This window comes from Tetrao urogallus (genome assembly GCF_951394365.1).
Source record: "Tetrao urogallus genome assembly, chromosome: Z".
Lineage (NCBI taxonomy): Eukaryota > Metazoa > Chordata > Aves > Galliformes > Phasianidae > Tetrao > Tetrao urogallus.
Genome location: NC_136816.1, coordinates 19,983,048 through 20,008,503, shown reverse-complemented (window position 1 = coordinate 20,008,503; position 25,456 = coordinate 19,983,048). Strand labels below are relative to the sequence as shown.

The 25,456-nt window shown below is 44.0% G+C and overlaps 1 protein-coding gene across 1 annotated transcript in view; it reads left to right on the top strand.

Annotated features, from left to right (window-relative positions):
* ABCA1 (ATP binding cassette subfamily A member 1) overlaps nt 1–25,456 on the top strand; it is a gene marked incomplete at both ends in the record, with an annotated part of 73,528 nt that overhangs the window by 44,172 nt on the left and 3,900 nt on the right. The window contains 33 exons of the mRNA XM_079548114.1: nt 325–441; nt 3,371–3,559; nt 4,392–4,597; nt 4,680–4,856; nt 5,329–5,551; nt 5,779–6,000; nt 6,605–6,809; nt 7,356–7,469; nt 7,918–8,089; nt 8,628–8,759; nt 9,271–9,410; nt 10,743–10,880; nt 11,425–11,645; nt 12,106–12,178; nt 12,666–12,868; nt 13,573–13,621; nt 14,494–14,607; nt 14,958–15,106; nt 15,786–15,910; nt 16,326–16,424; nt 17,482–17,668; nt 17,823–17,917; nt 18,338–18,370; nt 18,941–19,046; nt 19,795–19,869; nt 20,313–20,482; nt 21,684–21,861; nt 22,424–22,539; nt 22,627–22,771; nt 23,984–24,107; nt 24,682–24,811; nt 24,938–25,058; nt 25,230–25,292. Coding sequence (XP_079404240.1) covers nt 325–441; nt 3,371–3,559; nt 4,392–4,597; nt 4,680–4,856; nt 5,329–5,551; nt 5,779–6,000; nt 6,605–6,809; nt 7,356–7,469; nt 7,918–8,089; nt 8,628–8,759; nt 9,271–9,410; nt 10,743–10,880; nt 11,425–11,645; nt 12,106–12,178; nt 12,666–12,868; nt 13,573–13,621; nt 14,494–14,607; nt 14,958–15,106; nt 15,786–15,910; nt 16,326–16,424; nt 17,482–17,668; nt 17,823–17,917; nt 18,338–18,370; nt 18,941–19,046; nt 19,795–19,869; nt 20,313–20,482; nt 21,684–21,861; nt 22,424–22,539; nt 22,627–22,771; nt 23,984–24,107; nt 24,682–24,811; nt 24,938–25,058; nt 25,230–25,292 — 4,611 coding nt within the window. The remainder of the gene's footprint in view (nt 1–324; nt 442–3,370; nt 3,560–4,391; nt 4,598–4,679; nt 4,857–5,328; nt 5,552–5,778; nt 6,001–6,604; nt 6,810–7,355; nt 7,470–7,917; nt 8,090–8,627; nt 8,760–9,270; nt 9,411–10,742; nt 10,881–11,424; nt 11,646–12,105; nt 12,179–12,665; nt 12,869–13,572; nt 13,622–14,493; nt 14,608–14,957; nt 15,107–15,785; nt 15,911–16,325; nt 16,425–17,481; nt 17,669–17,822; nt 17,918–18,337; nt 18,371–18,940; nt 19,047–19,794; nt 19,870–20,312; nt 20,483–21,683; nt 21,862–22,423; nt 22,540–22,626; nt 22,772–23,983; nt 24,108–24,681; nt 24,812–24,937; nt 25,059–25,229; nt 25,293–25,456) is intronic.

Below are 25,456 nucleotides of genomic sequence, written 5' to 3'. Positions count from 1 at the left end.
AGTGGCTTACCTAATGTTCTCTCTAATTCCCCAAACATCCTCAGACCCTCTTTTATTAAATGGGAAGAGGCTGCCTTTGTGTGCCCTTCATCTCCAAGCAGGAAACATTCTCCACCAAGCCTTAAGCCCTAAAAAAAACAGGCACTTCTCTTTGTACTTTTCCTTCCCTGTGCACAAGATTTTTCTTACTCCCATCCTTGCTGAAGCTGAATTGCTGTTTGAGTATAAGCAACACTCAGTACTTGGTAGGTCAACACATCCTTTCAGCCACAGTGGATCTGAGCCATGTTTTGGAAATAACCTTCCTCTCTTCTTTGCCAACAGGTGAACAGGACATTCCAGGAGCTGGGAGTGTTTCGTGACCTCGGGGGGATGTGGGAGGAGATAAGCCCAAAGATCTGGACATTTATGGAAAGTAGTCAGGAAATGGATCTGATTCGGGTCAGTATGCTGTTCTTACCAGAAACACAAGCATCGTTTTCTGCAGTCAGTGATAAAATATTTATTGTAGATAATGCTTCTTTGTTGATAGTATGCATGTGACCCTCTTTTTGAAACAAGCTGTGACTGTACCATTCTTGTGTTGTGCTGAGCACTCCTCCATTTAACAACTTTCCACAGTCAGGAGCAGAGCGTGTTTAACAGCTATTTCTAACCTACCTCTGTGGGGAAATGTGTTGTTTCTTCCACACTGTTGCTCTGATGTTCTATAAATATCTGGCCGATGGTATTTTTGTAAACTGTGGACCTGTGGAGTTGGTGACAGGTTCAGCTGCCAATGCTGTGTACTCCTCTGTAAAAAATGCTCTCTACAGCAGCTGCTCTCATGATAGCAACAAAGTGAGCTACCGTATGCCTAGATCAGATCCTAGAAAGTGTTGTGTGGCCTCAGGCTCTACTGAGTGCAATAAGATTTGAATGGTTATTGTTCCAGAACTGAACCTAGATGCCTGGTGATCATCTGGCACAAACCTTGTGAAAACTTTTTTTGGGTTAGCATGGTACACTTTAGTAATAGTTGGGTGTCACAGAGAAAGAGGAAACATCACCCTATGACTTATCGCTTCTCAATACGCCATGCTTACAAGATCATGAACAAGGGGTTGAGAGTCTTGTTTGGATTTGACATGCTTTCTGCTTGCCTGTTGGCTCCCCAGAGCATTGTGGTTGGTGTAAAGTATGTATTATTTGTTAAAAGTACAAGAAGCTGTGTTCACACTCCTTCCCTCAGTTGTAATTCTGAGGAGTGAGTCTTTGCACTTCTGTGCTGGGTGGGTGTTGCACAAAGATCTCTCTAGGTCTTAAGCCTTGAAGTTCATTCTTACTTTATTCCAATTGTGATGATGGGCAGAATAGTCTCTGACTGGTCCCATTGCACTTCCCCTTGAATGGGACATACTAGGGATAACAGTGACATCGTTTTCCTTACTCCTGTGCCTCTGCTAGATTTATGAAATTTAGTTCTGTAGATGCTGGCATCAAGAGAGGTGAGAATCAAACTGTTTGCTGAAGGGTGTGGTCACAGAGTCAGGATTCAGTTACTGGTTTGCAATTGCATCAATATTCCTACTTGTTTGAGGGTTTTATTGATTTAATTTTTTCATATAAGTCCAGACTTGACTGATAATGTTGTTTTTTTTTTTGCTTGTTGTTACAGTGGTAGGGGTCTCTTTGCAGTTGCCTGCTGCAGCTGATGGATTCAGCAGCACCGAGGCAGCATACTGCTAGGTTTAGAGATGCAGCATGGGTCACTTGTACATGGATAGGCTAAAACATACAGCAGCCTGTTTTGGGCTGCTCTTATCTGTTGTTTGCAAGTCCCTGAGGCTGCTGTACTGCTGGGTGATTGTCAGTTCCTAGCTTTCTGTACTGTGGAAATGGTTGGGTATGTTTCATTCTGTAGAAGTAGAGGGAATTGCTTTTCTCACTGACCTCAGGCATTTGCAGCCCGATGGTAACTCCAGGGAGAACAACGTGTGCCCCCATCTCAAGCTGATGTTCATTTTTGTTGCTGCTTCAGGGATGATGAGGCTGAGCCTCTTGGCTGCAAGTGTGGTGCCCTCACTGCAAGTCAGAGCAGAGTGAGAGCCTCCAGAGATGAGTGCAAAGAAGGGAGCTCATGTGGCCTATCCTGTTTGTTTGGATTTCCTCTTTGTATGCTCTTCTCTGTCAGCTTGGCCTGATCTGTTTTCCCAATTTGTGATTCTGTTTTTGTAACCATGTGACCTGGTGCCTTCTGGCTCCTTGCTAACAGCTGCTCATGGGGAAGTTCCCTCACCTCTCCATTTTCTTCTTCACTCTGGCAAAAAATTCAATTTCCTGTTTTTATTGGTTACAGTTTTTAGTTTTCTGTATTGTGCTGACTTTTTTCCTCTCCTTTAGTTCAGCTGTAGTCCTTACAGTTAGTGCTGCCTTCCTATATGCTGTTACATTGCTGCTGACAGGTCTCAGTTCTGCTTTAGTGCCAACCGCTCCAGCTCAGACTTCAGAGTGTTGCATATACGTGTGGTGGGACCATAGCTCATCCTCTGAGAAACTGGGAGCTAAAACAGATAAAAACATCACTATTCACAGTGGGAGAGCTGAGAGGCAGGTCATCATTGCTGTTGGAGGCTGTTTTAGCTGGTGTCAGTGACGCAACAGAAAAACACATAAGAAAGCCACCTGGCCTTTGGTGCTGGTATTTCTGTTTAGCAGCTGAAGGATTCAGCCCCTCTGTGCCTTCCCCATCTCCATCCCAGTGGGGAGCAGAGACTAGCTCAAAGAGGCGAGCAGAGCTTGGCAATCACTGGTCAGCCAAACGCATCTCGGAAGATATTTCTTGGTTCTCTGTAACTTGCCTTTGAAAACCGGTTGGTTTTCAAAGAGCGTGAGAAGTGGGGAAAGCATGGATGGGGCTTTTTTTCTGCTTCAGCTCTCTCCTGCCCGATGAGCCCGGTTCAAGGCTGCCACCTAGGGCAGAGCAGGGCCTGGGCGGCGCAGGGTTGTGCATGGCTCTCTGCTGCCCTCTCCATGGAAAAGGAGAGGCAGGACACTGAGCAAGCCAGCCTGCAAAGTGTGTCTAACAGCTTGTTCGTGGCGTGCAAGACCAAGAGGTACCCAGAGCTGTCGGCCCCCGGAGGCTGACCTACTCCGGAGAAATACTCTGGAGAAATAGACTCACACTGTAAAATAAGGGTATGAGTGGCAGTGCGAGGAGACAAAGCAGACAGCAAAAATTAGACTACCTGTCTGCTGGGACACCTCCAGTGTAATGTCAAGGGTTTCTGTACTTTTTCAAAAGACAATAATAATCGTTTTCATGACAAGATGGGAGATCCAACAGTAATTCTTAACATAACTATTTCCCCTTTGGCAAAAACAACTACAGACGCTGCTGAAAAGCAAGGATCTCTGGGACCTGCACTTGCCAGCTTCCAACTGGACAGTGGAGGATGTTGCCCATTTCCTGTCAAAGCATCCAGAAGAGTTTGAGACAGATAATGGAATGGTGTACACCTGGGTGGATGCTTTCAATGAGACGGATAGAGCTATTCAGACCATCTCCCGCTTCATGGAGGTAAGATTGTGCTGTGGTGTGGCAGGGAGCTGGGGACAGCTGCAGCTGGAATTCTGCTCACTGGGAAGGGTGGCTCCAGGGAAGGGAAGGTCAGTGCTCGTCAGTCCCTGTTCTGAAAATTAGCAGTCTTGGTGGGGCTGAGTGCACAGTGTGTTAGAAAATACCACTTATTCAGGTATCTTAATATAGATGTGGGAACCTAACTTTAGATTTTGTTCTTGAAGCTCTTGCTTTGGCTGTGGCATGTGGTTTCCCACTCTGTTGTTACTGAGCAACTGAAAATGGCTGCATGTATCAGCTCGTACTTGTTTTGCTGGGGCCCACAGCGGAGCTAGCAGCTGAAGCTGAGGAAGATGTAGCTTATAATGAAACTTATCTGCTTGTTCTTCAGTCACCTTGGCAGAGGAGTGCAAAAAGAAACAGAACTTGGTGTGTTAGAAGCCTGGTCCAAAGGCTTTGGTAATCTCTCCACTGACTTTTTAGAGGCTTTGAGTCACACCTTGATTATTGTTAACAGAAGAAAATAATATGAAAGTGGATGTTTGGGTTGGATCCTGTAGCTACCATTATAATGCTTCCTAACTGCTTGTCCAGAAAAGACCTTTGGATTATATGCCAGTGACAATTGTTTGCCTGGTGGGTGACCAGTAAGCAGTATAAGATGACATCTCTAGCAACTTGTTGGGGTAGTGTGAACCATTGCAAAGTAGTTCAGAACTGCAGCCTTTTCTTGGGTGTGGCATTGGTATTACAGAGTTCTTCTTTGTCCTTCCTACAGTATGTTCTGGTTTAACCTGATCCCATAAACACTTCCAAATCTGTCCCTTTCTAGTGTGTCAACTTGGACAAACTGGAGCCTGTGGCCACAGAAGTCCGACTTATAAATAAGTCTTTGGAGCTTCTGGATGAAAGGAGGTTCTGGGCTGGTGTTGTCTTCACTGAAATAGCTCCTAACAGCACAGAGCTCCCTCACCACGTGAAATACAAAATACGCATGGACATTGACAATGTGGAAAGGACCAACAAGATTAAGGATGGGTGAGACATGACAGGCTGCTTTGTGAAGAATTTCTTACAGGGTTTGATGATTTCTAACTGAAACATCTTTTTCTCTTGGCAGGTACTGGGATCCTGGTCCCCGTGCTGACCCCTTTGAGGACATGCGCTATGTGTGGGGAGGTTTTACCTACTTGCAGGACGTGGTAGAGCAGGCCATCATCAGGGTGCAAACAGGCACAGAAAAGAAAACAGGAGTTTATGTGCAGCAGATGCCTTATCCATGTTATGTGGATGACATGTATGTATACAGGCTGCTTCAGAAGCTTACAGGATCATTCTGGGTTGGGAGGCATGGGCTTTAGTCACTCTTCAGGCATGATTTACTGTGTTATTAGTGTGGGAGCAGATCTCATCTTCCCTAATCAGTGGGCTTCTGGAATTTGGGCTTTGGTATGGTGCACTGAGGATTTAGGATATGTCGTGATTTATAGACAGTTGAGAGTAGTCCCCAGGAAAAGCAGCTCTTTACACCGGCTCCAGGGAGTTGGAACTACAACTGGCTCCTGCTTGGGGCCAGTGTTGTGCTGTAGACCCATCAGCCTCACACTGTTGTGAGACACTGATGCTGTGTCATAATCTGCGTGCACTTAGGCTGCTTTGTGCAGTGAAGCCTTATCAATTGCTATACTTCGCTAGCCCTTGAGAGGTACCCACAGTCACACTAGTGTTTCTCACTTTGTTCTCCTGGCCCCTTTCCTTCTTGTTCTCAGATTTCTGCGTGTCATGAGCCGTTCTATGCCTCTCTTCATGACTCTGGCCTGGATCTACTCAGTGGCTGTGATAATAAAGGGCATTGTGTATGAGAAAGAAGCCCGGCTAAAGGAAACGATGAGAATTATGGGCCTTGACAATGGCATCCTTTGGCTAAGCTGGTTCATTAGCAGCCTCATCCCTCTCCTCATGAGTGCGGGTTTGCTGGTGCTGATCCTCAAGGTGAGCTCCCTAGTTTGATCTCTGACAGCAGAATCCAGAGCACTGGTATACAGTGGCCTCTGTTGGCACACTGGGGAAGAGGTGGTGGATGCTGGCTGGTCAGCAACTGTTGCGCAAATTGCAGCAAGTCCAGAGTCCTCTTAGCAAGTAGTGCTATGGGCCTCCTTGTACTAGAGCCATATCAGAAAGCCCTTTCAATGCCTGATGTACCTGTTGTTCTGTTCCAGATGGGGAATCTGCTACCCTACAGTGACCCTAGTGTGGTGTTCGTTTTCCTCTCAATCTTTGGCATTGTGACCATCCTGCAGTGCTTTCTTATCAGCACCGTGTTCTCCAGGGCTAACCTGGCAGCTGCCTGTGGAGGCATTGTGTATTTCACACTGTACCTACCCTATGTGCTGTGTGTTGCCTGGCAGGACTATGTCAGCTTCTCACTCAAGATCTTTGCGGTAAGTCTTAAGGAGACTGTCCAGGGCACTGGGCCTCTACCACTGTTGCACTGAATCACTCTTAATTGGACACTAATAAGTAGTGGGTAGGGAGCAATGGGAAGGTGATTTACCTTGTAAGAGTCTACCAAAGTTGGGTGAAGAAACGATAGAACTGGCAGGGAGGATTTTGTTGCTTTAAGTAGGAAAGTAATTCTGCTACCTCAAGCTCCCTTGGTCTCTCTGTATGCTGTGGTGTTATAGGACTAGATATGCAAGATTGCAGGAGTTATCTGACTTCCTTTTCCGCAGTGCTTCTTATCTGCTTGGGAAGGGTGACCTAGTAGTATGTTGCCTTGTGTGAAAGTCCAAGCATAATGGAAGGAGTAGGAAAACAAACTAATTTCTAGAGAGCGGTCCACCAGAAGTTTCAAGCTTTACTTTCTTGAATAGAACAAAAACAGCTTTGCAGTTCCTCTGTGCAGATCTAGTCATGATCTTCGGACTTTTGACCTTTCCTCTAGGGCCTCTCAACCGTCTCCTTGAGCCCTACACTAGAGATGAGGTGCCCAGTTATTGAGCAGCTGTGAAAAACATGTGTCTTGTTCGTGCCTCTCATTTGCAGAGCCTGTTGTCACCTGTAGCCTTTGGCTTTGGTTGCGAGTACTTTGCACTGTTTGAAGAACAGGGAGTTGGTGTTCAGTGGGACAACTTCTTTGAGAGCCCACTAGAAGAAGATGGCTTTAGCATCACCACATCTGCTGTGATGATGTTGTTTGACACGTTCCTCTATGGGGTCATGACCTGGTACATTGAGTCTGTCTTCCCAGGTGAGGTTTGCTTCAGTGGGAAAGGCATAACTTCACACTTTCATGTCCTACTACTTTGACAAGATGCAAAACAAATGCTTTTTTAAGCAGAGCTGCAGAAAGATCATGGATTAAAATCCCATACCATTAGCACAGACCTGTTGTTGCAGCTTCTATCAGTGACTGTTGCCCCTGTTTCCCACCACAGAAGCTGTGCCCTATTGTGCTGATGGCTAAGCTAGCCCCAGAAGTTTGGTGCATTTCATCTCTTCTTTTCTACGAACTCCTAATACTTCAGACACTGCTGGCTGGGTGTGGGAGGGTGGAGAGGGGTGAGCATTGATGATATTAGCACCACGCATACTAGTTCTAGAATAGAACCTCTAACCCTAAAATGAAAATTCCAGAAAAGAGATTGCGTATACTCTAAAGGCTGGCAGTAAAGATCATCTTAGCCCTGCCTAGCCTAGAGGCTTGTGGAAGGTGGAACGCTTCCCTTGCTTTGAAAACCAGGATGAAAAAATGACCAGCTGCAGCTTAGTTCTTGTAATGCTTTTCTCTCTTTAGGCCAGTATGGAATTCCCAGACCCTGGTACTTTCCTTTCACAAAATCCTATTGGTTTGGTGAAGAATCCCAGGACAGGCATCACCTTCATCCTGACCAGAAGGGGCCCTCAGAAGGTAAGTACTGGATTTGAAGGAAGCTGCAGGTCTCCTGTTTTGGAAGGAGAGTTTAAGGGCAGATGTACCAGCCTGGCTAAGGTGGAAATTGGTTATCCATTTGTTCTCTGTTTGGGATCAGATGTTTAGAGAAAGCCAAGATACTTAGCCAAGCAGGTACTCCAGCCTCGGATCTATGAATTCCTCTAGTTTCTGTTGACTGCAGTGACACTGGAGATTCCTGTGCTCCTGGTGCAATCTGTAGAGTGAAAAGAACTAGAAGGATATTATGTGGAATATTTCTGTTACTGAGTAAGAAATGTGGTCAATTACTCACATTGCTCATTTCCATTTGCATGGATCTCCACAGGCTTAGGGGAGTGTGATGTTTCTTAGAACTCCCACACAGTTAAATGATGTTTTTAAAACCCATCATATCCCCTTCTACTTTGCTCTGTTTTCCTTTTAGTTTGCAAGGAGGAAGAGCCTATGCATCTGAGTCTTGGTGTCTCCATTCAGAACCTGGTGAAGGTTTATCGTGATGGCAAGAAGGTTGCTGTGGATGGTCTCACACTGAATTTCTACGAAGGGCAGATCACATCATTTCTGGGACATAATGGAGCAGGGAAAACCACTACCATGTAAGATTAATGTAATACCTTAATCTGGTGGAACTGCCTCTAAATATTACTGTTCCTGTCAGTACGATGTAACTACTGTACAAGTGAAGTGCAGCTCCACTGAAGGTGCTTCACTGATTTCAGAGGAGCTTTGCTGACTTTCTCCAATTGTGCAACTGTTTAGAAGATGCACAGATACAGAGGATTGAAACTGGAGGTCATTCAGGTTGAGGCTGTGCCTGAATGCGTTTGCTGGCAGCATTTTTTAGTAATCTCATTTGTGATTCTGACTTACCAGTGAAAGGAAATGAGTTGAGCTTGAAAGGATGGGAAGCTTTTAGAGGAAAAAAAGATATTTCCTTCAAGCACCACCATGGGGTGTGCTTTGATCACTGCATTAAAACCACTGGAGCCAATTTTTCATCCATTAGTAATATGTATCTCTTGGACTACTTCCCTGATGGGGGAGCTCCCAAAGGCTTTCTCTCATTCTTCACTCATCCGTTGTATCAAGTACAGCAGCCACTTCTTAGTGCTGGAATCTGTTTTTGTTTCTCAGGTCCATCTTGACTGGCTTATTTCCCCCTACTTCTGGTACTGCCTTCATCCTGGGTAAAGATATCCGCTCGGAGCTCAGCACCATCAGGCAAAACTTGGGTGTCTGTCCACAACACAACGTGCTGTTTGACTTGTGAGTAGCATCCATGTGATGCAGGGCTGCTGCTACTGAAAGTTTGGGTTCCTTAGGAAACACTAGTGTTATTTGAGCTAAGACAGCTGTATCTTTAGCTGTGTGAATGGTGACAGACAACAGGATGGTGTGAGATTGGAATAAGAGTGTTCTAATCGTTAGTGGGTTCATATGTGCCTATGAATTATTAACATGAGCATTCAATGTCATCTTTCTCCTCTCTTCAAAGAAATCCACTACACTAAAGTTAACTTGGTTTAACACTGCCTGCTGAACTGGGGTGTTATGGTTACTTTTTTGAGCCTTTTAAAAGGAGTATTATTTGCACTAGTGCTGAATAGCAGCATTCTGAAATCAAGCCGAGACTTGAACGTACCCAATCTGTAGCTGCTTTGAACAAACTCAGTCTTAAAAGATGTTTACCTAAGCAAACAAATATGCTTTGTGTAGTGCTAATGCAAGGATGAATTCCAGCTCACATCTGTGCCCTGAATTTGCTCTTGTTCCCTAGGCTGACTGTGGAAGAGCACATCTGGTTCTATGCTCGGCTCAAAGGATTGCCAGAAAAGAAGGTAAAAGAGGAAATGGAGCAAATGGCAATGGACGTTGGTTTGCCTCACAAATTGAAAGCCAGGACAAGCAAACTCTCTGGTAGGTTCATCAGCTTTTACATTTGTCAGCAGCTCCTTCAGCTTCAGAAAGGCTCTATCAGGGAGGGCCTGATAGAGGCTGCATCACTGGTCTTGTTTGGATCCTCCAATCAGATATACAGGCTACTGCACAATTAGGCATTTGAAAAAATCAGCTATTTATTAAATATCTAATCATCATACATGTTAGTAAACTTAACAATCCTTATCATATTTATGCTATCTAATACTGTAAAAAAAACAATCACTTTTTCTGAGTATTCTGTATTTGTTTCAATCTTTACAGGGGGCATTCCCTCATACCATGGAATCTGAATTTATGTACCTGTAATATAGCTACCCATTGTATATGTTCTCCAAATGCTAACTAGAATATTTGGGTTTTACAGGCTTAGGTGAAGGTGGCTCAAACCCTAAACTTCAAGTAATTCGACCCCTATTTCGTAGAATCCTAGAATGATTTGGGTTGAGAGGAACCTTGAAGATCATCTAATTCCAACCCCTCTGCTAAAGGCAGGGACACTTCCTGGTAGACCTGGTAGCTGAAAGCCCCATCCAGCCTAGGCTTGAATGCTTCCAGGAAGGGGGAATCCACAGCCTCTCTGGGCAACCTGTTCCAGAGTCCCGCCACCCTTACAGCAAAGAATCTCTTCCTAATATCTAGTCTAAATGTACCCTCTTGCTGTTTAAAGCAATTTCCCCTCATTCTGTTGCTACCTGCCTTCTGAACACCATGCACTTCTTACGTTGGCTTTTTTTTTCAGTTGATGTCCTTTCCCTTTGTTAGGAATACCAGGATTTGTGTATCAATCTGTCCCAGGTATCTGAGGACTGGAACGGTTTTGTCTCTGACTCAACTATCAACATATTTGGGTTTAGTAAGGGAGAGCAGATTGTCACAGGTTGGATTCATACTGAAGAGTATAATATGAAGTATAATGTCACTGCTGCCTCTGACACACTCCCACTGGAGGGGAATCTCTTGGGCACCTATTCATTCAGCTCAAGCTTCTAGAGACACGCTCCAGATCCTCAAAATTTCCTCTGAGCGAGGAATGTGGTACTGCCGATGTTAAGATACGTATGATTCATTTATAAAGGGGTTGTAATGTGGTTTCCTGTAGAGAAATTGTGCTCCACTGGGAAAAACTATCCTGATGAATTAATCTTTGTCCTGCAGGTGATGAAACTCTGAAGGCATAAAACAGAATCAGCACTCAGTCTTCTCAGTGCTTTATTTTGCTTTTTCCTGCAGAGCTCAATTTCCACTGTGTTGCTCTCACTTCTGTTCTTTGCATCAGCCTGAACCCCTCTTTCTTGTTGCGTTTTTCAGGTGGCATGCAGAGGAAGCTCTCAGTTGCCTTAGCCTTTGTTGGTGGCTCCAAAGTTGTCATTCTGGATGAGCCCACAGCTGGAGTGGATCCTTATTCTCGGAGAGGGATATGGGAGCTGCTTCTGAAGTATAGACAAGGTGTGTGGGGTTTTTTTGTACTCCTAGTGAAACAGTATTGTGAAAAGCAAAAGAAAATGAATCTCTGATTCACAACTGTTCCCAAAGTAGCAGTTTGTCTTTGCAAATCCATTGTTGCCTGCACTGAGAAAGGAACAAAGAGTTTGTGGGATAAGCACATTCTGCTCTCACCTGTCCTCATTTTTCATCCAGTTCAGGTCAGAGCTCACTGAACAAAACTCCTCACTGGATTGTCAGGGTACTTAAAGACAAATCCATGCCTTATGTGCAGCACTGTCCTGTTTTACTGTAGCCATGATTGCTGATACGGAGTTAACCTACTTCAGCTGAGTGTGGCAATGATGTGCAAATAGTGGGGAAAATATACTTGTGACAGCAGTTGTGACTCTTTTCCATATGACTAACCTTGTTCAAACAAACTACAACTTGGAAACAAACCTCCCATTCACCTTCATGACAAAACCCAGATGGTAATGGCCTTTCTTGGCTTGGAAACACAAGTGTAGTTGACTTGACAGTAGTGTCTTCCTTTGCTTTCTTCCAGGCCGCACTATCATTCTTTCCACACACCACATGGATGAGGCAGACATTCTGGGGGATAGAATTGCTATCATTTCTCATGGCAAGCTCTGCTGCGTTGGTTCTTCTCTTTTCCTGAAGAACCAACTGGGAACAGGCTATTACTTGACCCTTGTCAAGAAAGATGTGGATTCCTCTCTGAGCTCCTGTCGAAACAGCAGCAGCACAGTGTCCTATCTGAAGAAGGTACAGCAAACTCTTCCTGGTTATATTGGTCTTTCATGTGTGAAATTTTAGACTTATAGGAAGCAGCAGTTAAGATTTTACATACCAGAATGTACTGAAGAGAAATCTCTTTAAAAGAAGGTTTGCTTTCTTTCATAGGTACTATGGCAGACCACATCTACTTAAACAGTTGTGTGGAATGCATGCCTCCATTATAGTTTCTTTCAAAGCCATTGTTTCCAAAGCTGTTTGAGAGAGACAGGATAGATGAAATGTGCACTTCTCTAACACTTATGCCTACTGCTGGCACTTCTTGTATGTATTTTAGTGCTGTGTAAAGGAGTTTACTTTCAGACTCTTCTGTAGAGTATCTGGCATGCTGCAACATTTGCTTAGAGTTACAAAGATCATAGCATCCAGACATGCCTATTTTCTAACTAAACTAACATTTCTTACTGGTTATCTCCTCTTTTGTGACCAGGATGACAGCGTCTCCCAGAGCAGCTCTGATGCAGGCCTTGGCAGTGACCATGAAAGTGACACCCTGACGATAGGTGAGGCTTGGAAAAAGAGTATGGTATTCAGTCCCTGTGATAACATTGTTCTTTCTTTGACCTTTAACAATAGCCTTAATTTTGTCCAATTACTGTAGCAATGCAGAGGCTTACTTATCAAGATCACAGACACAGTAATTTTAAATCCATAAATATTGTAACATTTTTGTCTAATAAGCCACTTTGAGTTCATTTTGACTATTGAAGATGGTATAGTTACTACACCTACCATCAGTATGACTTGTAGGGCTGCCAGTAGCATGTAAAAGATCTCTCAAATTCTTCAAATAAAAGCAATAGCCAGGCTTGGGTCCAAGCCTTTGCTGAATGTAAGAAGAACCCATATTTTACATAGAAATGAGCTGCTTTCCAAAGTTGTCCCATTTTGCCTCCTTTCCTTCTGACGGGGTTTTTCAGACCGAGCTCTTTTTCCAAGTGATGAACAGAGTAAAAATATGAACATTACCTTTTCCTTTGTTTCTTCTAGATGTCTCTGCAATTTCAAATCTGATTACAAAACACGTCCCGGAGGCAAGACTGGTTGAGGACATTGGTCATGAGTTAACCTATGTCTTGCCATACAAAGCTGCTAAAGAGGGAGCTTTTGTTGAGCTGTTCCATGAAATTGATGACCGTCTTTCTGATCTTGGGATTTCCAGCTATGGCATTTCTGAGACCACTTTGGAGGAGGTGAGTGAGCTTAGGCTTCTTTTTTCCACTTGAACTAGGGAAAATGAATCATGGCAAAAGAAGGCTGTCTTCCTGTAAGTATCTGCCTGTTTGTTGTGGAGCAGGCAGCTCTGTGCTCCTCTCCAAAATGGATTCTCTTCTGTACCATTAAGGCGTGTGCATTAAAAATGGAAATGTAATACAGGCAAGCATAAGTCCTTTGTACTCAATTGCACGCCGCTGAGATGTTATGTGAAGGTTAGCCCCAGATTGGTTTGTAATGACTGTGTAAACACTTTTGAGGTATTTTTAGGGGTGCTTTATACTGCACTTAGCTGAAAGCATGCATTTTTGATACTTGAGATTGTTCTTTAAAGAAACTCAATAGCTGTAGGCCCTTGTCAGAGGAATGTGTAGGACTGTTACTTGTGACTGTTTTAACTGACAAATTTAGCACTGAAATCTCTTTCAGACATAGGAAATAGCTTGTATTAAAGATATACTGAGAACTGATTTTGGAAAGGAGAAACAGCTCTCTGTGGTTTCAGGCTATGCTTCTGAAAGCCAGAGAGGAAGTTCATGCTCCCATAACCAAGGGAATAAACCCTGTATCTGTTCTCATGCTGCACACATCAATCTTGGGCTCTCTCATGGCATTTCCTGAAGGAGTCATCACAGTATTGCTTCCCTTCTAATTTTAACTGACACTTACCATGGTCTTTCAGATCTTCCTCAAAGTGGCTGATGATAGTGGTGTGGATGCAGAAACCTCAGGTGAGTGTTGTTTCCTATGGAGTTGAAGGAGATTTAAGGGGGAGATACTGTCACTTGTTTAAGCACATGGCTGACAAAGTCCAGAAATCACAGCAGTAAGGTCATAGTGGAGGCTTTAGCTTCCTGGGCAGGAAAGAATCTAATGGGTGTATCAAATGAGGAGTGTTCCTGGCCTCGGTAACTAGATTTGAACAGGTGAGTGACCTTTACATAGAGGTGTGTCCAGCTTTACAGTGACACATGCTTTGGTGTGACAACCCTTATTTGTGGCTGAACTGGAACTCCTCTGCAGTGAGATTTTTTTCTAATGACCTAAAACAGCTGTTCTTAGTATGTTTTAAGTGCGTTTGTGTACTGTTGCTTTCTGCCTACTCACATGGAGAGGTTCTAGTGTTTGAGGTATTGTGAATTTGAGTGACACCATCTACTCTGAAGAGTAGGAAAAATTACTGACAGGGCCAAATCACAGTGCTGTCTGACTTTTTTTCTGAGGGTAGCTCAGTGCTCTTGAGCATTTCCTGAAATACTAATGCTAGTAAACTGTAATTGGCGACACATGCATATTAAGCAAGTATTTTTCTTGAGTGAGAGCAGCCTCGAGTTTCCGTGGCTAAATAAAAGTAAATAAATAAGTGTCCACAGCACTGGAAGAAACTTCTAGGACAGAATGTGAAAGTTGATGCATAAAGCATATGACCTCGCAGAGTAGCAGTCATGGTTTTAGCTTTTCCTGAGTGGAACCACTCCAACTCAGCTTCTCAGTCCACAGATGGAAGGTCATGTAAAATGAAAATGATATTGCTTTGCTTTTTCTGGTACTAATTGGAGATAAATGGATGCAGTTCAGCTAACCATTACTGCTTTATTTTCAGATGGGACATTGCCTGCCAGAAGGAACAGGCGTGCCTTTGGAGACAGACAGAGCTGCCTTCGTCCATTTACAGAAGATGATGCATTTGACCCTAATGATTCAGACATTGATCCAGGTATTGCTGGTTCTCGAGCCTATTTTCTTCTTGTGAACACTCTTTCACATTACAAATAGTGCAGATTACAAGGCTGAGAGTGACAAAGGAGTAGTGTTTTATTTGACTTCAGAAATCATGGGCAATGCAGTATCCAGCAGTGCCTGTTCCATCCTCCTGTTAAGACTCAGAAAGACAAAGATGTAAATGCTGTTCTGTGAATTTCTGTTGCTTTCTCTGCTTGTTGCTCTCTTTTTTGATAAATGAGAGTTGTTGGTCCAGCCTTCACTTTGTTAATTCAGTACAGAAGTTCTGAGGGAATATCTTTGTGGGCTTGCAATTAAGAGTTCTTTCTTGCTTCTTGCTAGCAGAATCCAGAGAGACTGACCTTCTCAGTGGCATGGATGGGAAAGGTTCCTACCAGATGAAGGGCTGGAAGCTCTCCCAGCAACAGTTCATGGCTTTGTTGTGGAAGAGACTGCTTATTGCCAAGAGAAGCCGGAAGGGCTTCTTTGCTCAGGTAAAATCATCCAACATGTGCAAGGTTCCCTCAAAGGGGACAGCTCTGGACCACATGCTTTGTTAAGGGTTTAAAGCAGAAAGAAAACCTGAGAAGATCCCATCACCAAAACTGGTCTGCACTGACATATCTGAACAAAAAGGGGCTTGTGCAAGTGAAAATCTTACAACCAAATGGTTGCCTGCTATTCTTGCACGGGAAAGATGCGGGTGAGGTTTAGATCCAAAGTCTCTAGCATGTGGAGGCTGAGTTGTTCAGGGCTGAGGATAAACCTTGCCTTGGTGATTAGAGATGCCCTTGGTAAGTCACAGAATCACCAAGGTTGGAAAAGACCTCAAAGATCATCCAGTCCAACCATCCACCCATCACTAATATTTCCCCACTAACCGATGTCCCTTATTACAACATCTAAATGTTTCTGAAACACCTCCAAGGACAGTGACTTTACCACCAACCTGGGCAGCTCATTCCAGTGCCTGACTGCTCATTCAGAGATTAAACGTTTTGTGACATCCTGAACCTCCCCTGACTCAACTTGGGGGCATTCCCTCTAGTCCAAAGATCAAAGATTTTATTTGGAAGTTGGAAAAGTCTTGAGCAATTGAATCGCTTGAAGCTAATGATGCCTCTAGAATGTTCACCTTAATAAAATAGGCTCACTCTCTGATTGTAATTTCAGATTGTGCTGCCAGCTGTCTTTGTGTGTATTGCTCTCATGTTCAGTCTGATTGTTCCTCCCTTTGGAAAGTATCCCAGCCTGGAATTACAGCCCTGGATGTACGATGAGCAGTATACTTTTATTAGGTATGTTCCTTGTGGCTCAGAATTGATGCTAAATCCTAAAATTCTTTTCTCCTCTGCTGAATTGAATTACTGAGTACTGAATTCCTTATCTGATTGTTTAAACTTGCTTTCTGTGATTAGCGCAGGAGTACATTTTAAAGGTATCATAGTATTTTTTTCTTAAACCTTTTAATACCTGTCCTAACTACTAGCAAGGCCATTTCAATTTCTTCATGGTATTATGAGTCTAGTGATACTGTGCACACACAAAAAACAAAGACAAGTGCTCATAGACCAAGTGTCCTGTATGCTTTGATTTCTACCTATGTTCTTTTCTTGTGGCTTTTCACTGTGTTCTCAGCTTTGCTCTGCTGCTGTTTTTGTTGCATGCCTGTTATCCTACTGACCTGGTGATATTTCTCTGCTGTATCCATAGTAATGATGCTCCAGAAGATGCAGGCACTCAGAAGCTTTTGGATGCCCTTCTCAATAAACCTGGCTTTGGAACACGCTGTATGCAAGGACACTCCATCCCGTAAGTAGAAGTCAGTGCTCCCAGGAGAAGCCAAGCCTTGGCTTCTGGTCATTCAGTGGATTAAGCCAGCTTCAGGGTTTGATACTTAAGCATAGCCAGGGCAAGATTTAAACCAAAAGACCTATATTTGCATTCCCCTTTTTTTCTATTTGGAACCTTCAGGAAAGTTGCTGGCACAGGGCAAGAAAGTGAGATCTGAGTGCAAGTCCTCACTGACAGAGAAGGAGCAAAGATGATAGTCTCTCCCTCACATTACTGTTTGGTTCTGAATTAAGAATAGGACCTAATAGTGTTGCTGTATGCTTTTGACTAGCTATTCACACAGTCCTATTTCTGAGTGCACTACAAACCCTGGTTAACACCCCCACAAATGCCAGCAGACAGCATGGAGAGCCAGCAGCATTTGCATGACTTCCAAGCTCTGACACTGTCTTGCTGCATGGCCTTGGGCAAATAACTGAAGATCTGGGTTGCTTGTGCAGATAGAATATACAGCCTGGGATAGTCTGTGCTTAGGCTGGAAGAACCAGTGCTCATCATCTTAGGTCAGTGGAGAAGGACGTTGGAACCCTTTGCCCTAAACGTTGACCAGTTATGGAGAAGTAATTTGTCAGACATAGGAGCTGAATTATTTGGCTGTGGGTTCTAGGAGAAAGCTGCAACTCATCTGCCCTCTGAGGCTGCCTTGAGAGACAGCTATGTTTTGATGTCCCTAGGGCAGAGAAGCCGTCCAAGAAGCAGCTGTTTGCTGTGATCTTCTCTCAGCTCTAAATGCAATGTGTGCTGGGACTGAAGTAAAGCACTCTGTTTGCTGTAAGACCGGGGAGAGTATCCAGTACAGCTCAGTATGAGCAGACTCAATCACTTTAACACTAGGATTTGTTAGAACCTGGTCTATTGTTCTGAGCTGTTTGTTTCAGTGAAGTCAAGCATTGTTTGAACTGCAGCCTGCTTCTTGTCCTGAGTACAGTGGCATCTGTTACTTCAATTATTATTAAGCAAAAGCCACCACTGTTGTTTTTAAAAGTGCATTTGCCTTGCTTTTGTCCTACCACAGAGACACTCCTTGCACTGTGGGACAGAAGGAATGGACCATTGCTTCAGTCCCAGACTCAGTCCTGGAAATCTTGAGTGGCAACTGGAGCATGGAGAACCCTTCTCCATCTTGCGAGTGCAGCAATGAGAAGATCAAGAAGATGCTACCTGTGTGTCCCCCTGGTGCAGGCGGGCTGCCACCCCCACAGGTAGGATGGATCTTAGTGGTCCTGAAGTGAGAGGTGGTTCTGGAGAGCGGAGTGGCTGGGTCTGGTTACTGTGGGCAGCACTGAGCACAGTCTATCTGATTTTGTTGCTTTATTTTCTAATGGGCATTTATCTCTCTTTCCCTGGTGATGCCAGCGAGAACAAGACACTGCTGACATCCTCCAGAATCTCACAGGTCGCAATATATCAGACTATCTAGTGAAGACCTACGCACAGATCATTGGGAAAAGGTAACTGATAAACACATCGTGTCTCCTACATCTGCAACAAATAGAGCTTGCTGTCAATAGGATTCTGCATAACTCAGACAAATAGTCCTGAGCAGTGCATACTTTCCAGCAGTTGGCCAGACTTACTCAGCTGAAACTATCGTAATCCACACGTAGTTCAAGTGTTCTTGCTTTATAGTGATGACATGGCAGCTCTGGGGAACAGAGATGGCATGTCCTGAGCCTTGCTGGCAGAGTGATAGATAAGTTTGGGTGCATACCCAGAGACGCAGAGTCCTACCCAGGTGGGACGTAGAGTGGTAAATGTATGTGCCAGATGTGAGGGTGTACTGCACTCTTTTCCCTGGCTGTGCCTGAAGCACTAGTAGCAGTTGTCTCTTTTTCCATACATAACGTCTGCTTTCTTTTCTCTCCTGGCAGTTTAAAGAACAAGATCTGGGTGAATGAGTTCAGGTGAGTTACTGCTTTTTCTCTAACTTGTATATGTCCACTAGCCACTAAGCAGTGTGCTCAAGACAGATTCGCTCTGCTTCATAGTTCATTATATGTGGCTCTCAATTGTTCAATGTCTGGGGGGCACTGTTAAGGATAAGCTGGAACAACCCCAAGGAACATTGCTGAAAAGCCTGCTGCCTTATGTGGAGAGCAGTACCGGCTTGAAAAGATTTGCAATAGCAATATTGTCCCATAGGAGGTACTGTTTTTCCAACCAAGGGAAGCAGGAAGATGCCCTGCTTTGCCTGCACAGGCAGCACGACAGCTGCATTCAATAAAGACTGTCTGTGTCATTGCAAACAGAGCACTGTAGTCATAAGCTGAGTATTTAACCTCAGAAATAAGGAGCAGGAGACAGCAGGGCTCAACAGCTGTGTGGAAAGATTATACTTCGCTCTTTTTGTAAGACTGGAGACATTTGCCTCAGTTATGGTGCAAAAAAAGGAGACAACAAGAGAGGGAGAAGTGGTCTTTTCCGGAGCTGAATGTGTAGTTTGGTCTGTGCTTCAACTCTATCTGTGCTCCTAGGTATGGAGGCTTTTCCTTGGGAGCCAGAAGTTCCCATGTGCTTCCTCCAAGCAATGAAGTCACTGATGCCATTAAACAGGTGAAGAAGATCTTAGAGCTAGCACAGGTGAGTAGCTGTTTCCATAAATCCAGATTGCACTCATGACAAAATTCTGTTATTTGGGAGATGACTTGAAAACTGTAAGAGGAGAAGAGTGTGTATGTTAGTTAGAATTCCAGTGGCTTCTGCCCATCAGCTCTGAGGTGAGGTTTTCCAGTCTGAGTGTTTGAGAGCAGCAAAAGGCTCAGGACCACACTTGTCTGACACTTGCACAACCTTTCCTTTTAAAGAACAGGTTCTCCCTGACACAGCCCATAGAAGTAACAGTGGAAATAATGGCCACCTCCAAGTGTTTTTTGGCAGGACAGGGAGGGCTGTCTTAAGGGAATTAATAAGTTGTTGCTAGCTCTTTTAAAACCTCATTTCAGTGCTTCTATGCTGAGTCTGTCCTACCTCAGAAAATAATCTGGGCCACTGCTTTCTTCTGAGACTGCCTCGAAGCTCCATTGTCTCTGGAGGTTACCTGCAGTCCTGGTTAATATTTGTCCCTGGGGCAGAAGAGAAAACAACAACAACAAAAAAAAAAAGAACAGGCCTAAGGCTGACCTCTGCTACTGGGATTGCAGAAGGGTATAGGGGAAGAAGAAAGCTGTGCTTTCTTAGCCTTCTTACCACCTCTGTCTTTGAAGATTCTGGCTGCAGATTTGAAAGAATACTGTTAGAGCTGTGAAAAACCTAGTCTGATTCCCAGAGTCCAGGACAACAGGGAAGGTACTATTAAAGAAGAAGTAACTGTCTTTTTACTGTTTTACAGGGGAGTTCTGGCGATCGGTTTCTCAACAACTTGGCAAGTTTCATGAAAGGACTGGACACAAAGAACAATGTGAAGGTAAATCAGCCACCCTCACTGCTCTGCCTTCTGTTTTAAGCTCTGATAACCTTGGGTTATTTTTAAGTAGCCAAGCCCCAGCAATTTGCCATAGGCAATTGTGCAGGCTAGAGCTCTCTACATTTCAGTTATTTGCTAGTGGAGAAAATACAGATTTTATTATTCTTGGTTTCCCTGAAATCTGTTTCTACTTTGAAGTCAATAGTCCAAAAGTCAGAAGTCCGAAAGGAGTTCTGTGCAGAATCAGTGTTTTTGTTTCGAGGGGCATACTTTTCCTTCCAGAAGCCTCTGATGGTTATTGGTCAAACTATATGTGCAGTCCCTGAACAAAGTACCTGGAAATAGATAGAAAGAAATTGTAAGATAGAAATTAAAAGATAGAGCTTCAAGAGGGAAAACTGGTATACCTGATGCCTTTCTGACACTGATGTGGTCTCTTGCAGGTGTGGTTCAACAACAAGGGTTGGCATGCCATTGCCTCCTTCCTGAATGTGATCAACAATGCCATTCTTCGGGCCAACCTGCAGCAGGGCAAAAACCCTAGTGCTTATGGGATCACCGCCTTCAATCACCCACTCAACTTAACTAAGCAACAGCTCTCTGAAGTAGCCCTGTAAGTCCTAATGTGAATACAGTTGGGTTTGGGATAATCAGCTGGTGATTATTGGAACCTGGCGATGCGAGAAATGCTGTAGTGTCATTGATGTCAGTAGTCAGTAGCTGATGGCACTGAGATTTTACTATGTTGGCCGTAATGCCTGCATTCTGGACAAGCTGCAGCATGTGCTATTAAGCACTTGCTCATAAGCCAGCACTACTTTTTGACTCTAGTTTAACTCCTTACTACTCAAGGAGGATGAGTAACCGAAACATAGGAGTCAGCACCAGTTAAGTAAGGAATATAGAAGTTGCTTATTCTTATTATGTAGCTTGTAGTAAATATGATTGGGTGTCAATATATAAGTAAATGTCTGTGATTCTGTGATATGAAACAGCCTATCACCACTGCTGTTTCACGCTGTTTTCACTCTGCTGTGTTCTCAGATCTGCAGTAGTTTCTCTCCAAAGAGTCTGTAGGCAGCCAAGTTTCACAGAGAGAAAAGAAATTTTTTTTTGTATGAATGTGGTTTCTCAGTGCTGTGCAAGCTTTCTGTGTCTGTATACCTAAAACTGAGCTTTTGAGAATAAATGAAGTCCTCTCGTTTTCTCCTTCTTGACTCACCGTGGATATGGTCATTCTTTTGTCCTTCAGTACAACTATTTGACTAAGATTGATAGATGGTGTTTAGTTTTGCTCACTGTCTCAGCCTTGGGGTCTTAGACCAAATTACTGAGATACTGACAAGTTCTTCACTATTACAGACTGAACCAGAACTCATAAACTGTGTGCAAACTTTCAGCACAGCAGTGGCTGATGACAGAGATGCCTTTGAACGTTGAAACAAAACCATGCAGAAACAACAACAAATCCTGACGTTAATAAATACATTATGTGGGAATACATTATGTGGGAAACAAAGTTATGTAGGACAGTGGTGAGGAAAGGAGAAGGACTGCTGTGTTGATGTGACCAAACCTTCTGCAGGTTGTGGTACTGTTTTTGATACACTGACAGGCTGTTCATATTGCCTTCACTGTACAGATGGAGAGCATCCCTGCAGTTAACATGGCCTGGTATGGTCATCCTTTACCCTGCAAAATGAGAACAGCAAAAGGAGAATGAGTTTCTGCATTGCCCACATGAACTACCTCATTTTGTCTCAAGGGAGACAGCACCAGCATACAAACACTTTGCTTTCCTTCTTTTTGTCCAGGATGACCACGTCTGTGGATGTCCTAGTCTCCATCTGTGTGATCTTTGCCATGTCCTTTGTTCCTGCCAGCTTTGTGGTGTTCCTTATCCAGGAGCGTGTCAGCAAGGCTAAGCACTTGCAGTTTATCAGTGGTGTGAAGCCTGTGATCTACTGGCTGGCCAACTTTGTCTGGGATATGGTAAGGGCTGGTCTATACTCCATGGCTGTTCTAAACTGTCCTCCATCCTGTGGTTGCAAGGTGTCTGCTGAAGTGTAGAGTGTAGCTAGGGCCAGTAGGCACTACATTAATTCATCATGTGATAACTGTTCTGCCTTTGACTTCTGCCTTTGCTCTCTTGGGCAGTAGTGCACCTAGATGGGACAAAAAAGGCTGAAGTGAGGATGGGAGGGCAACCATAAGCTCCACCATTAGGCATCAGTGACATTTTTAATGTCACTTGAAAATATGTGACCCAAAATGTTGGTTTGCATAGCCCCTTGCTCTGCTCATTCAAGGTAGCCTTTTCAATCTGTTATGTCCAGAACCTGTGAGAGTCTTATCAGCTACTTCTAGAGGACCAAGAAGTGTGAATTCTTGTATACCACACTGTTGCTTACACGTGTAATGCTGCTATGAATTTCCCCTTGTGAGTACACTTGGGAACTCTGAAGGATGTTGAAGAACACTGGTGCAGAGCAGAAAGATGTGTTAGTTTTTGTCATCTGGAAATGAATCTAAAGCTGTATTTTTCACCTTCCAGTGCAACTACATCGTTCCAGCCACACTCGTCATCATCATCTTCATCTGCTTCCAACAGAAGTCCTATGTATCCTCTTCCAACTTGCCTGTGCTCGCTCTTCTTCTGTTTCTCTATGGGTAAGGGATTCCTTCTCTGCAGGATGATGATGGAAACATTTAAGTTTGGAAATTACTTACCTGATGTTGTTGCCTTTTGTCTTGCAGTTGGTCTATCACTCCTCTGATGTATCCAGCCTCCTTTGTGTTCAAAATCCCCAGCACAGCATATGTTGTGCTGACCAGTGTGAATCTCTTCATTGGCATCAATGGTAGTGTGGCCACCTTTGTCCTGGAACTCTTCACCAACAACGTAAGTCTTCCCAGAAGCTCTTCACTGTCTTGTGCTGATGTAGAGCAGAATTCCACATTGGTGCCATGTTGCCCTGACAAACTCCCAGCTTGTTACCCTTACTGCAGTGTTTTAAATGTGTTTAAATATGTTTAATTTGAATTTCTTACATGTTCTTCATTGGGGGGCAGTTTCTATCTACTGCAGGGCATTTCAAGCACTCTGGTTAGTTGTCCTCAGTTTTGCTTTCAGAGATAAATATCTCACTGACTTGCCTTTTGCATCTCACTTCAGTTTTTTCCAAGGCCAGATGCCTGTTGGCGAAGGTCCAAGTGTCTCTCATGTAACACAAGATGCCTTAGCAGGCCCTGTTTGACACCTTAGTGGAAAGTACCTGTGAGGGAGCCCTGTGGGATTAACTTGTTGATTGCACCACCTGCCTGTGGGCATGAGGCAGCACTCCTTGATGGTGATCCCTTTTGCTATAAGGCCTATTTTATCACATAGAAACATGCTCTTTCTTAAAGATAAGTGCCTGGCAGAACAGTAAAGTAACCACTCATCAGGACAGGGGGCAATGTGCACTAACTGGAACACAGGAAGTTCCATACGAGCATGAGAAAGAACTCTGTTCTGAAGGTGACAGAGCCCAGAGAGGTTGTGAAATCTTTTTCTCTGGAGATATTCAAAACCCATCGGGATGCTTTCCTATGTAATCTATTGTAGGGAACCTGCTTTAGCAGGAGGTTGGACTTAATGATCTCCAGAGGTCACTTCCAACACCTCCAATTCTGTGATTCTGTTGTCAGTCTGACCTATGAACTAAACCACCTGGAAAAAGATTACAGCATCCAGTATTGGCTATGGAGGGGCTACCTACAGCCAGTGAGATCACCAGTGTGTGTAACCGCAAGTTTCCCACCTTCTCAACCTGCAGACTTTCTGCATGTTGCCTTTTGCAGACCTTGCCTTTTAGACTGAACATTTGGAGAAATCTCTTATTTGGTGTAGATTACTTGCTTTAATAGCATCTTGAGCAAAGCAGGAACACTGACTGTCTGGAAGAGCTGTGGGGCTGTCTCTTGGCAGAATATTTCTAATCCCTGTTTTTTTGTGGGATTGCAATGCTGCCAGCTGGCTGCAGGTGGTCGTTCACAGCATGACATCACATCCAGCAGGTGGTGGCTTTTCTCTGCTCAGGCAGCTCACTGGAACTTAATTTTGTCTTAACAGAAGCTGAACAACATCAATGACATCTTGAAGTCTGTCTTTCTCATCTTCCCTCACTTCTGCCTGGGGCGGGGTCTCATTGACATGGTGAAAAATCAGGCTATGGCAGATGCTCTGGAGAGGTTTGGTAAGTGAAATTGTGAGAGCCTGCTCTGGACTAACACCCTTTGTTCTTCTGACTTTTCAGGAGTTCAGAGTACACAGTTTGCAGCACAGAGCTTATCAGAGCTGGCAGGTATTCTCAGCTGTCCTCTTCAAGCTGTTTCAAACACCAAAGAAATCAGGCACATGGATCCCAGAACTTTGAGTTAGAGTCCAGATGCATGGGGGGAAGATCGCTGGGCTAAGTGGAAGGAGTGGCTAGCATTCTGAGAGCTGTTGTGGTTTATTTTTTTCTGGAATGCAGATGAGAGGTGTGAGTCAGTTGCCTTGTGCTTCTTGAGAATATGGGCCAGCTCTTCTTTGGTAGACCACATTCTTAGTGTCCAGTCAACTTCTCCCAAGAGAGCATGCTCAGACCCAACTTTGCTACAGTGAGAGATGTTTACACAGTCACAACTTGTATAGCTTGTCCCCAGTCTCCTCTAGCTGATTGCTCTCAGTTCTCCCACTGCCTGAATTGATGAGCTCTACAGGAAGAAATGGTATCAATCTCCTGTTGCTCTGGAAAGGTGACTGTGCTCGTCTTCTCATCTTGGCAGGCGAGAATCGTTTCGTGTCCCCTCTGTCGTGGGACCTGGTGGGAAGGAACCTGTTTGCCATGGCAGTGGAGGGTGTAGTCTTCTTCCTCATTACTGTGCTCATCCAGTACAGATTCTTCATCAAACCCAGGTAGGTTGTCTGCTTCACTTTCCCACGGCAAGCAAGTAAAGTTTTCCTTGGTATTTGCCATGAAGTGGGAAGAAAGATTAAGATCCGTCATCTTCTCCCAAGGCTTTACCATGTTACTCTCTACAGGCCTGTCTATGCCAAGTTACCTCCTGTGAATGAAGAAGATGAAGATGTAAACAGAGAAAGGCAGAGAATAATAAGTGGAGGAGGACAGAGTGACATACTGGAAATCAAGGAGCTGACCAAGGTAACAGGTTTTGCATTTCTAAGACCCGTTTATGCAAAACTGTGCAGTTTACCAGGAGTCTCCTTAAGAAAAGTCTGATGGAATCAAAAGGGAAGAATATTTGTAGTGTTAAATATGTGCAGGTCTAGTTATTGTTTTCATTTACATTGTTGTTTTTTTTTATGATGTTAGATTTACAGAATGAAACGAAAACCAGCAGTTGACAGGATATGTGTTGGAATCCCTCCAGGAGAGGTAGGCTTATTTTGTCATTCTTACTGCTTCAGTATTTTTCAGCTATCTAAGAGCAACACACAACACATAGTAGAGTGAAATTAGAAGCAGGTGGTGTTCAAATTACACAAAAGCGAATGGCCTGGAAGTTGAAGCAGTTTATGTCTCAGTCTCTCTCTGCCTTT